Raw genomic sequence first — 13,395 nt, 5'->3', positions numbered from 1 at the left:
GTGTTATGAAATTCTTAATGGGGGTTCTGGGCATGAAAACTCAGAAGGCAGCACAGGGTTGCTCTTTTCTTTCTATTTGGCTCGATGCTGTCATGTCATCAGAGATTTCCAGGCCACAGAATACATCTCCCACTCTGAACAATGCACTCTAGAACATGAAGTTTGTGCCCATTTCCACTTTTCACCTCACCGTGTGCTGCAGGCCACGTGAAAAATACAGTATTTTGTTTAATACATGCAAATGTATGGTTGAGATGAAAGAGGACCAAAACACCATCTTAACAAATTTCATATAAGCTGTCTGGGGTAGTTTTTTTTGACATACACACACCCCTCTTCCCATTCAGGCAGCACCAGACCTCTTTGTGGCCCTTCAGGCAGTGTTGGTGTACGAGCCTTCTGTGGAGCAGCTCTTGCCTTCTGGACATGGCTGTACTTCTCCACGTCTTGTTTCTTCCTGGCTGTGTCATAGCCTATTTGAAATGCATCTTGAGACTTTCCCCTGATGTTAAATTAAATGCTTTTGTGCTGCAAATTCTGCAAAGACACAATTTGTACGAAAGGTGCTAGAAAAGTACTTCTCATTTTCTGTTCTTATCCTCTGATATATTTAACACAGCATGGTGTAACATTTTTAGTAGGTAATGCATCATTTTAGAAAAATGCTTCAGAAACTCGCCTTCAGGAAAGATTTCAAAATTAGTGTGCTTTATGTGGAAATGGCTGATATGTTTCCTGGTCTGCGTAGTACTGAGCTGGTGATCTGGATCTCCATCCTTGGGCCTGAATCAATTTTTTTTTATTTGCGATTTGATGAGAACATTTTGTTGTTGTTATTCATGTGGGAGGGAGAAGAGACATGCGTAACTGATTACAATTACTGAAACATATTTGTCTAAAGTTATAGACAACTCTGTATAAATTTCACACATGAAGGAAAGACCTAGTAAGAGAAAATATGTTCTTTATATTTGTTTTCCTTGTACACCACTAAAAGTTTAAATGACATTGATGACCTCATTCTTTCTTTTTTTTTTTTTTTTTTTTTAATTCTGAAAAAAAGGTATGATGGCATCTAGAAGAGACCAGGGGAAATTCCTACAGTGCTTTACTCTTCAGCCGTTAGGCAATTAAATAATTGCAGAAATGTCTGTAAGACAAAGCAATGTCTTTGGTTGGCAGGCTGAGCTGGTGCACATTCCCACCTAGAACTTTGGCTGAGGAGCTGGTGGTATAATAAAGAAGTCTGTTACCAAGAATGTGTCTAAAAAACCCCCTCCTAAAAGCAGCTGTCTCCTGTGGTGAGGACTGAAGCATCGCCACGTGCTGCCCCGCTGAGGCTTCCTCACTCTGGCACCCGGCGCCTCGGGGCACTCCTGGGTGGGACTCTGCTAACAGTGCCCCTGTGTTTTATTTAATGTAATTGTATCTGCAAGACAGGGCTCACCGGGGCCTACCAGACAGGTACCTCATCTGAGCAGCTACCTGATCTGTGACTGGAACAGGGTAACGTGCAGGGCTCTAATGACACTAATTACCAGGAAGCATTGGTAAACCCTGAACTTGAGAAAATGTGTAAGGTGTGTTTGTGTTTCTCAGAGGAAGGTTGCTGTTTGATGTTCTGCCTTTATCTCTGGCAGTTGCTAAACAAGAGCTTGCGAACTGGCAGCTGATAGTGGATGCACGGGGGAGGAAGAAGAAATGGGTCAGCAGTGGGAGATGCCAGGCACAGAGCCCACTGCTTACCCTCAAGCCAGCCAGGACAGGGCACCTCCGAGCCCCGCCATCCAGTGGCAGCTCCTGGGGTGCAGGGGAGCAGGGTCTGAGAGCAGCAGCAAGGCAGGCAGGAGCACAGGAGGGGAGACCCCATGGAGGGGAGGCCCCAAGGAGTGTGCACGTGTGTGTGGGTATGGTTATGTCTGCAGAGAAGCTGCTGATTTTCAGAGCTAACTAGCACAATTAACAGAGAGACAATCTCTGCTACCCTTATGGCCCACTTTCTAGGACGTAACGGGGTTGTATGGAAAGGTAACACCCAGCCCAGGCTGCCTGCTGCCCTGCGATTCTCTCTGTTGCTGTGCTAGGAAGTCAGATTGTGACCAGAGAACAAGGAGCGATACCTGCAAAGGCTTTTGCTGCATTTGGGAATCTAAATAGCATTGACTTTTCATGAATTTATTTAGAGTGCTTTGGAAAATTGTCACAGACTCGTTGAGGTTGTCAGGGACCTCTGGGTCCATCTGGTGCCCAGCACCACGTCCAGGCAGCTTTGGGAGATGTCCAAGGAGGAGACTACAACCTCTCTGGGCAACCCTATGCCTCTCAGGATTTACCCTCTATCTCTCAGGATTGTTACTGTGGTTTTTCTGTGATGGTTTATGGATACTTCCTGTTGAATAGAACTGTTGCCCTCCCCAGGGTAATACACTGCCAGGAAGCTGACATCTATGTACAGGTAAGGAAGTGAGCTTAAAGTCCAACCGGTTAGAAAGACAACCTTAGGAATTCGTCATATAGTTTCTTGTGAAGGTACAATGAACTAGGAAATAGCAGCAGAAAATCTTAAGGTATATTTCCAGGTACATAAATCATTTATATTGAACAGCTTTGTTTGTATACAAGAAATTTGCACTTGCAGAATTTCCCAAGGCAGAAATCTTGCTGTTACCAGGAAGGAGCCTGCCACTGTGCTGGGACACTTCATTGCTGGACTGGCACAGCTGCCGTAGGGCACACATTTACAAGGGCAGGGATAGGGAGAAAAATAAAAATTATTTTAAGCAAGTCAATACAGCCTTTCCTCTGAGTCCTCTGTCATGCTCCATTCTTTTTCTCCTACATCCCAGGCTCTCCGTGGAATTAATTCTTCCATTCTGAGCACAAACACAAGCAAATCTTTTTTTTTTTTTCTTTTTTTTTTTTTTTTCTGTTGTGCTCTTGAAGAAGAATAAAACTCAAAGTCATCAGCAGGCAGCTTCCACCGCTCTCAGCATCACTGCAAGGAGACTGGCCCGGCTGCTCTCTGCGAATGCCAGAAGAGCTCTGGGCCAGGCTGCAGTGTGGGCTTCTGCACCTGAACACTTTTTGTTTTAGCAGAAGATAATTTGAAAGATAATTTTATATATTTGAAGATATATTGATATATTTATCTATTTGAAGATAATTTTAAAATATTGTAAATCTCTGGTACCATGCTGTTTTCCATGTGGATTTTGAGGGTCCTTCCTTATCAGAGACTCCCTTTTTTGCCTCCTAAAACTAATGACTCTTGTTACAAGAGCTGTGCTTTTAGACTAGCTGGCACCACACAGGACAGGGGTACATGGGGTTCCTCCTCTTCCTCACCTTTATGCAGCTCTCCCTGGCTTATGGGTGATTCCTTTTTCTAGAAGCAGGTCAAAGTTTTAACTGGTGGTGGAGGAAGAGATTTTTCTCTGCTAACAATTGCTGTGAGACTGTGCTGACTTGCTATGAATTAAACATTGCCGAAGCAGCAGTTGGACTTCCATACCACTCTTCTCTCTGCCAGCCTGTTGGCTGAGGATTAAATAATATTTTTCCTGTTTGATGATGGGGAATGGGAACACAAAGATGTTGTCTTCACTTTGGAATAAAGGTGGCTTTTTAACTTAGGCTACCAGTGCTGATAGAAACCCCAAGGAGATAAGGCACTTTGCATATTCTGTTTATTGGTGGCGGTGGGGAATGAGGAAAAGAAAACAGTAGGATGAGCACTTCTGACTAATCTGTGAGGATCACAACGGTCTTGCACGTGAGCAGATTTTATCATAGTCAATGTGAAATAAGAATAGATTTTGCCGACACAAAACCAGTATTTCTGCCTATTTGCTTTGTTTCCCACTGGTCTTTTGGGTTGGATTCCTGAAGGTTTCCCCGGAGGATGCCCAAGCATCGGTCCCTGTGCATATACCCGCTGTGTTGGCCTCTCACCACAAAGAGCAGCCACCGAACACCTTTTGTCTCTTTGCTCTAGGAAACCATGCAGGAAACTTTCTCTTGCATTAGGATTAAGTTTCATTCTCATCCTTCCTGGAAGTTTTGTTCTTGAATCATGTCCTCGCCCTCTGCATAACCTCAGAAAAACAAGCAAAAAAACTTTTACAAAGGAGCTGTGAAATTGCTGCTCCAGGTGCTTGGTAAACGGTTGGGGGGTGTTTTACAGGCCACCAGGGCACTTCTTTTCTCCCCTGGGCTTGGCAGCTGGATCCCACAAGCATCTAAAGGGAAAACCAAGCACTAAGCTCTGCTGCTGTCACCCTCCCAGCTGGCAGATGTGAGGTTTGGGGGGTTGCTGTGCTGCAAGGTTTTTTACCAGTTGCCTGACTGGGGCCGTGCTGACAGCAAACTGGGAGGGAACGGGACCCCAGTGTGTGTGGGCAACAACCCACTGAAAAATACCTTATTTTGTGCAGCAGCTGCTCAAGTTAAAAGGAAATTAAATACCTTCCTCTGGATTAAATACTGTAAAATCTCTCATCCCAGCCTACGTGAATGTTCAACGGCTTAGTTTGTTTATGAGGTGAAGGATATTTTTGACAACTCCAGTGTTTGATTTTTTTTAATATATTTTTTTCTTTTGATCAAGGTCTGTTTCTCTTTTTAATGGAAGTCTAAAACCTCTTTGTATTCTTAAAATCAGCTTTTAGCAGCTGGCCTTTTCATTAAAGGTGCTGATAGGTTATATGCTATCGCAGGTGACCTTCAAGAACAGCAAAGGGCAGGGTTTGATCCTGAAGGTGATGCTGGGAGGAGATTAAGGTCTCATGCAGGTGGCTTACCAGGCAAGGGCCCCCCTCTGCCATGCCCGTGGCCCAGCGGCTTCATTTCCTTCTCTCTGCCTCACAGCTGCAATATCTCAAGGGTGGCTTCAGGGCTTTTCCTCTCTGCCTTTCCCCAGCAAGTCTGCAAGAGGTCAGTGAGTCAAACCAGCAGCAGCTCCTCCTGTGCTGGATGTAAAATAAGAAACACATGAGTTTGAGTCCCCCACACCTGCAGCCGTGCCCAACCCATGCCTAAATCCTGGACATGGTAGAAGATGCTTGTAACATGGCTCTTTCTTTTTTTTGTGTGTGTTGGTTGGAGGATCATATGAAATAAAAAGAGAATCATACGCTTGGTGTTTATTTGTCATGGGCATCGTACACGTGGTGGGGGGCAGCTGCTCTTGTGATCGAGATAGGGCAGGGGGAAGCCCAGGAGGCCTGGGGCTTTGTGTGGCTCTGCTGTGCCTTGAAGGCACTGAATGATCTCTGTCTGTTCAGACTGAGGGCTCTCTGGGGCAGGTGCCCTGGTTCAGCCCCCCATGCCTGTACCTGTGCCCGAGCCCTTTCTCCTACACAGCCGTGCCGTGGTGGCAGCGATGTTCCCCACCACTGCAAGGCACATGTGGGATTCTGGAAGGGGGCCACAAAGCAGGCAGGGACAGAAGCTATTACTGAGAAAAATTTGTATTTATGTTCTGCCTTCTCAAAGCAGGACAGTCCATTCCTAATAGATATTTAATAATATCTAATATTGATAATATAATAATATTTAATAAATCAACAGGTAATAAATTTACCTGTTAATTTATGATCTCTTTTGTACCCTATAAAATGATTAAAGAAGAAGAAAAAAAAGTTAACGCTGTACCTCATGATTTGTGTCAATAAATACTGATGAGGTAATCTCAGCACCCAGCAATACTTGGACTCGATACTCTTCTTCCTGGCAGACCGCTCCCAGCCTTCCATTAATAATTACACACCGACAGGTACCAATCAGCGGCAGGACGATGTAGCAGAAGACACAAAGCAAACACAACTTACTGTCCGGGAAATGGCTTTACTTTTCACTGTGTGCCCAGAGGTATCTGACACAGCAGTGGGGTTAATGGCCTCTATGATCAGTTCTCCACCCATCCTACCAGCCACGGCACCAACCCACGGCACTTTTCCGGGCCACGGGGCAGTGCTGCTCGTGCTGGTGCTGGTGCTGATGCAGCCCGGCACGGCCCTTCCTGCTCTTTCTCGGATTTAGTCACTCCAGCCTACGTGACACACTAGGCAAGTCTCCTGAGCGGACAGTTTCTTGACATCAGCCTTGACAACAACAACGAGGCAGTGACACTTCTACAGGTGCAGAGCCTGGAGTGGTAGGATGGCTCCAGAAACACTCAGTTATCCCCAGGTTCTGCCTGAACACATCCCTTCCTCGTACTGCTGCTCGATGTCGCAGTGACCTTAGCTTCTGCAGTACATTTTCTCAACATCTAGTCACTGAATTTGCAGTAGTTTTGCTCATGCCTTGCCCTGAGACCCCTGCCACCAAGCAGTCTCTTCCCAGAACACAAGCTCTCCGAATGGTCTGGCTGGATCGTCAGCCCCAGCAAACCTCCACGTGGTTTCACCTTGCTGTTCCAGCAGTTGGTTGTGTTTTCTCATCTCACTTCTGCTTTGTAGCCACCTCTTCTGCACGCTTTTCCTGGGAACTCTGAAATATAGCAAGGCTTTTGGAGTTAGCAAGTGTCAAAACCAAGGCTATGTCCTACTCTTCTTGTTTTACTGACTTTTGCAGTGTTTGCAGACAGGGAATGAAACAATGTGTGAGCTGCTTCTGCCCAGTTTGCATGCACGTAGAGATTTCACTTCTGAACAGTTCAATTTTTTTTAATTTTTTTTTTAGGGTAAACATTTTTAAACCTTTGTGCTCTTGGAAATACATTGCGGTTTGTGTTTGTTCTGAGACAGGAGACCAACACACTGTGCTTTGTTTAGAGCCCTGGCTCCAGCTCTTCCCGAGGGCCCCGTGCCAGGACAGGCACACAAAGCGTGGCCCCGTCGGGGCGGCTCCCACAGCAGCATGGCCATGCTGGCGGAGGCACAGCAGCATTTTGCCACCCCCTAGACTGATGGCTTCCAGACACCAGCATCACAAAGAAGCAGCTCTCTGGATGCAGTGATTTCCCCCTCTTCCAAAGAGCCAGCCAGATTTAACAGCTCGTGCTTATCCCGGTCCCTTAGTGAACAGGGACGGAGGGTCTGATGCTGCTGGGGGTGCTCAGTGCTGTGAGCCCACACCGTGGCGACTTTGTGCAGCAGTTTCCACGTCGTTCTGTCAGCCAGGAAGTGCCCCGGGGATGGCAGTGAAGGGGTTTTCCCACCGAATGCGGGCATGGCTCTGAAGAGCTCGCCGCATAACGTTTCCTTCCCGAAGGAGAACAGATCCAGCAGCAACAGATCAAACTGCACTGAAAACACCTTTGTCTGCCGCCCTGCTGTGCAGGAGCAGCCTCACGTATTTTCATTAAATGCAAGCCAAGGCCCTAATCACTGCATTTTCTAGCTGCTCAGAAGTAATCTTGTCTGGCTTCCTATTGGGACTCTGTTGTGGGCTTTTTTTCTTTTGTTTTTTGATAGATGAAAAGTCATCTGCACCTGTTGCCGAGGGTTTTAAGAAGTCCAGTGTAATTGGAAAATGAAAAGGAAGGCTGGGCTGAGCAATCTGGGCTCCAGTAATGATAATGATTCAATTCAGGCTTCATCAAAGAGAGGGATGGAGGACAGAGAAGGCAGTCTGATCACACAGATGCCCATCAGCCTGGTTATAACCAGAGGCATGCCTCAGGCCAGCAGTTCAGGGAAAGGACAGCCTTTCCAGGGCTGTAATTACCAGTCACACCGTGCCTTGGGGCAGCAAGGAGCCGAAATGAAGCAATTCCTTCTCCTGGCTCTGCTTTTCCCCTGTGCAGCACCAGGCAGAGCTGCTCCTGGGTGGACACACGGCTCCGCTCCTTCCCTGTGTCTGTCTTTGTGTCTGAGCCACGTCCCAGGAGCTCCCAGGGTCTCCCAGCCGGGGTTCTCCATCGCCCTGCCCATCGCCTTGGGTGGAGGTGGGTGCCCAGGCTTGATGTAGGCCAGAGCACGGGGTACACGGAGCTGAGTCTCCGCTGTATTTTCACACGTGAAAAGCTTTGGGACTTTTCCAGTTACACCTGTGGGGATGTGTTCATACTTTCCTCTGGCAGCGTTGAAATCGACACTTTCCATTTCTTTCTGAGAGCATGCAAATATTGATATAGCCACCAGCACTCCTTTTAAAGTCAAATTCCTTTCACTTATCAAACAGGAATAATCAATAAAGAAGAGAGATTTGTGGCAGCTGGCACACACATGAAATCACGCCTACAGCTCTACAGCTGGCCATGCTGGTTAGCAGTTTTGGGGACCGATATGATCGCAGCCCAAGCTGTTATGGCTGCAGGCAGCTTTGACAGGGAAATTGGTGCAATGGAGCCATAAACACGTCGATCCCTGGAAGTGCACTTCATTTCCCGAGCCGCTGCTGCCCCAGGGGATTCCACTGACACCCAGAGATGAACTGCACGCAGGGCTGGGCTCCTTCCCAGCACTGCTGTATCAAGCACATGATAAGATAAGGCTCTTTTCCCCAACCATCTGAACTATGCCCCCGCCAGCTGCTCTCGGTACTATTTGCATGTTAGGCCACAGGTAAAAGGCAGGGTTAGCTTGCAGATTTAGGGAATTTCTCCTCGAGCTTCTGGGCGGAGGAGGAAGCAGGGAAGGCAGCGCACGTGCATGTGTGCCCTCCCTCGGCCCCAGTGTATTTAAGCTGCCGGAGGCTGTGCCTGGAGCTGTGCCTCTGCCAACCTCCAGCCACCAGCTGCAGGAGAAGCAGGCGTTGGGAAGATGAGCCGGTTCCCAGTGGATGTGAAAGCTGTAGGCTTGATGCAATGCAGAAAGCAGAAGGTATTTTAACCTGATTTTTTATTTTTTCTTCTTTTTTTTCCTTAAATACTATTTACAAATCAGGAAAGTAGAGTGGTTTTTTTGTTTGTTTGTTTTTTGTTTTTGTTTTTGTTTTGTTTTTTGAGTTATTCTTTCAGGAGTACATTTGCTCATTTTCCTGCAGCATTGAAATTAAAGTGTTGTTCTAGGACAGGGGTCTCAGACGTGTTTTTGGTGGTCCATCTCATAAGAAAATGATATCATGGACTTGCTCTCTTCCTCTTCACAACTTCAGAACTTCTTTCTGCTTTTAACAACAATTACTCATCTGGGACCCTAAAATTAAGGAAATATTTTTGTAGGTTTAGTCCTTAATTTCATTTTTTAGGTGACAGTCTTGCAGCCTGAAACCAGAACTAAACCACAGGTCCTGGCAAATGCTCATTGCTTGAAAGCATCTGATATTGAACACCGTGATAAAAAATGCATCTCTTTTCCCTTTTATTTTTTCAGAAGTACATGATGTTTGTATCCTGGTCGGATCAAAACAACATTCTCATCTACCGGACGTTTGAAGAATTTAAGAGGCTCCACGTAAGTGAACAGCTCCCTGAAAGTAACATCTCCATCCTGGGCAGGGAGGAGCTCAGCCTTGTGAGCGCCGTTATTCACTCTTTTGTTTCACTTTTAGAAAGAGCTGAAGAGAAAATTCCCCATTGAGAGTGGATCACTCAGGAGATCTGACAGGACTATACCCAAGTTTAAAGGTAAGGAGGAAAAAACTTCGATTTTTTTCAAAGATTGTGTGACAAACATGACAGAGCTGCTGGGAACAGCTGTAACTGGTGATGTAGGCTTTAGTCACTGAGTCCAACATCCTATGGGACAGATCAACAGACAGCTCCTGCTGGGGGCATGGTTCAGCTGGGTTATGTACTCAGGTCCATCTCTGATTTAAAATAACCTAGAAACATTTATTTTTTGTAAACAAATGCACTTGGTAAATGAATATTGCAGTTTAAGTATAGGCTCAGGGTTCCTTGCAACATCTGAACAAAGACAAATTTTAGATATGCAAAAGTTCTATCAGGAGCTATTTAAAAGAGCAGCGAGGCAGAACCAGCTGCTGTCTCAGCTATTTGCAGCCTGGGCCCCTGCAGGGGAGGGTGGTAGGTGGGGGCCCACTGTGCTCAGGCACAAGGTGCTGCTCTGGAGGCATCCAGATCTGCTATTGTCTTGCATCAACTTTCGCTTTTTTTATTTTATAGATGTAAACGTGAAGCAGAGGAAGATGAACAAGTTCCTGGAGAGACTGAAATTGCTGGAAACATACTCCCAGGAACTGCTGAAAACAGATGCTAAGATCTCCCAGAGTGAAGATCTCATTCAGTTTTTCAGGGCACAAACCCAAGACCTAGATCCGTGCTTTCCTGAAGACAGGTATGAAATCATATTTTTTGTTTGTGTATCTCTTCAAGAAACAGAAATATTATAGAATATGGATTGAAGGGAAACATAAGTTAGGTTTTTGGGTAGCAGAAAGGGATGTTCTACTGAAAGCTTCAATGCATATATCGGTTTTGATGCCTAAGCTCTCCTTAGCCTTGTAAATAGACATGATTTTACTGAAATTAACACTCAGCCTTTCACAGGAGTTTTCAGTAAACGGATATTAAACTTTGCTTTTCAGTGTTGTGATCATGCCTTCAGAAATTGGAGGGGAAAAGAAAAAGCAGGCGCAGCAGCAGCTCTCTATTACCAATCCGCAGGCATCTCAGAGCTACAGATGCGTCGAAACCTTTGAAACCAAAGACACAAAGAACCAGGCTTTCAAAGTCGCTCAGAAGGAAATAGTTGAAGTGTTACTCAAGGACATGACTGGTACGTTTGATAAGGATTCTTCAGTTTTGGGGGTGGATGCTGTGAGATTTCCAGATTGATTTATGGCTTGGTGAATGCATCTGTAGCATCGAGTGTGTGGGTGATGTTTGTGCCTGCGGGTAACTACCTGGATCTAGACAGGAGGAAAGAACAAGTGGTCTGGCCTTTTCTAATTAAGGGAGGCAAAAGTCTGAGCTGAGACATGGTGCCTTATTCACAGCCCAAGCAGAAAGCTTTGCACATTTTGCTTTGTGGATCCCAACACTTTTGCATGGTGCAAACACGGGTCTAGGTGGTGCTCTGCCAGTGTCAGCACTAAGCTGCTCTGCAGAACTTCTCTCTTGTCTTATAGCTCTGGCTGCCCCTACATTGGGATTTTATGATCACCTCTCTGCCTCTTGTAGGTTACAAACTCTCTTTTGCTGTTTGCTGCAGGTTGGTGGCTAGTGGAAAACGCAGACAAGCAGATAGCCTGGTTCCCAGCCTCATACCTGGAGGAGATCGATGTCCATGAGGACAGCCAGGATACCTTGAGCTCAGACGAGGAGGGTAAGTCTGCTTGTGCCCCGGGACCAAAGCAGCAGCTCTGGGCTCAGGACCACACCGCATTCCTCCTTCAAAAAATGGGCCCTGAAAAGTCTCCCCAGGCCTGGGGCTGTGCTTGCACTCAGCAGATGGCCGAAGTTTGGGCCCATCATCCTGTGCTTGCCACAGCTTTCTCTCCAGAAATCAAGAACGTCCTTCCCCCTCTCTCTCCAGGCAGCCTGTATTTCGTTGTGCGGGCCTACGAGTCGCAGAAGGCGGACGAGCTCTCTCTGCACAGCGGCGTGGTGGTGGAGGTGGTCAGGAAGTCTGACAATGGCTGGTGGCTGATCCGGTAAGGAGGCCTCTCCGCGGCTCTGCTTTAGTGCTCCCAAGGCAGCCAGGTGCCTGCTGCAGGTGCTTCTTGCCTGATAACTCTCCCCTGGCTGCGTGTAACCTCACTGAAATAACCACCCCGTGGTTCTTCCTCACACCCTAAGTGTGGCGCTGCCCCCTGCCCTTGGTCCAAGCTGGGAGAAGAGCCCCTCAGCTCAGTGCTTCTTTCCCCCTCTCCCCTCAGATACAACGGGCAGACCGGCTACATGCCCTCCATGTGCCTCCAGCCCTACAAGAACCCTCACCACAGGCTGCAGACCATCATGAACTGCGGCCTCAATGTCTCCACGCCCAACCTCAGCGCCTCCCCGCCGGCCCCCCAGCCCCAGGGCAAGGCGAGGGGAGGCGGCAGGGTGCAGGACCACGCTGCCCAGGACCGGAGAGACGAGGATGTGAGCTCTTTGAGAAGCAGATCAAGATCCACACCAGACCTGGATTCAGACAGCTCCTCACTCAGCTCAGGCAGCAGGCTGAGCTGGAAGCCCGATTTGTCACGGTCTCTGCCTGAGGTGGAGCAAGTCAGGAGCCCCCGCCTGGGGAAAGCCTTGGCCACGCACAGCAGCAAATCTCCACACCTCACCCACAAGGACAGGAACGATTCTGGCTTTGTGGAGTCATCTGCCGCCGATCTCAGCTGCTCCCTCTCTGACTCGGACACAGCTGGTGGTGTCCCCAAGGTGCCCACGCGCCCCTCAGCTCATGAGATCCTCCAGAGGTGCAGCACGGTCACAAGGCGAGCCCTGAGGCAGTCCGCCCCCCAGGCCTTGTCCCCGCTCCCCAACGTGCACTAGAAGGGCCCAGGCCCCCAGCAGACCCTTACCAAGTCCTTCAGGAGCCACAGGGAGCATCACTGCTGGGGACCACTGCATTTCAAGGACACTGCAAGGTCCCGATGGAGCAGGCTTGCAGCCACTGCTTTGCTAGGTTACTGCTGGCACATGCTGCAGCACAGGAGGGCCAGAATCGAGCGGTTTAATTAGGGTGTGCCACAGCACTGGGGTCCCAGCAGCTCCTGTATAACTTGAATTGAGGTAATTCTCCCTCAGGCATGTATTTATCCTGCAGCACGGTTTTTGAGAATGTCATGATTTTCTTATTCCCCACAACGTGGCTATGCAACACAGTGCTGCAGAGGAATGGAGTGTAACCCATGAAATCCATAGCTAGTTATTTATATTGGGTAGGGACGGGGTGATTCAGCCATGTAAATGTCATTTACCTGAATCCATTATTTTTTTCTTTTTTAAACTGTATTTTTTACTTTATAGTTAAGTGAATTTGGGTAGTGGGGAACTGGCTATCATGTATCTGTGAATTAGCTAGAGCCTCTGAACTGAGAGAGCAGAACTGAGTTAGAAAACCTAGGACTCTTGTCTAGATTGCTACCTTTTAGTTAAGTCTCTCATGTATGGTGCTTTCTTTTTTTTTGATATAAGCAATTTAACCAATATGTAACGATTTGTGTTGTTTGAAGTTTTATAGTTTTAAGTTTTATATATTTCTTTCTCTAAAATAAAATGCAGATAAAAATCTATGAATGCTATGTGTTTTTTGTACTTTAAAGACTTTCTTATTGGGTAATTAAAGTTGCACTCAGCTGCCAGGCAGATTTTCACATGTAAGAGCAGGCAGAGGTGAGATACAGGACTTGGCCCAGGCTGCATTTTGCCCAAGCAGAGAGAATATTCAGTGCTTAGCCAACACTGATCTACATACACAACCTAATAGGACTTTGGGATATGATACTACTGGCCATGTTGTATCTCCCAACTTTGTAGCCTTTAACTTGTACAGACAAGCAGCTCGTTCATAGCCAGATTGTCTTTTCTCTAAACTAAGCAATCTTAGT

General features: G+C 47.1%; 1 protein-coding gene across 1 annotated transcript; it reads left to right on the top strand.

Annotated features, from left to right (window-relative positions):
• The first annotated feature begins 8,533 nt into the window (after positions 1 to 8,533).
• Positions 8,534 to 13,080, top strand: NOXO1 (NADPH oxidase organizer 1). The gene is made up of 8 exons (XM_068699223.1): positions 8,534 to 8,768; positions 9,261 to 9,341; positions 9,439 to 9,514; positions 10,016 to 10,187; positions 10,438 to 10,628; positions 11,064 to 11,177; positions 11,388 to 11,505; positions 11,731 to 13,080. The coding sequence occupies exons 1-8, from the start codon at positions 8,709 to 8,711 to the stop codon at positions 12,335 to 12,337; spliced, it is 1,419 nt and encodes a 472-aa protein (XP_068555324.1). The 5' UTR covers positions 8,534 to 8,708; the 3' UTR covers positions 12,338 to 13,080.
• Positions 13,081 to 13,395: the final 315 nt, after the last annotated feature.

Source organism: Anas acuta, chromosome 15 (assembly GCF_963932015.1).
Source record: "Anas acuta chromosome 15, bAnaAcu1.1, whole genome shotgun sequence".
NCBI lineage: Eukaryota > Metazoa > Chordata > Aves > Anseriformes > Anatidae > Anas > Anas acuta.
This window is presented reverse-complemented; position numbering and strand designations above follow the sequence as displayed.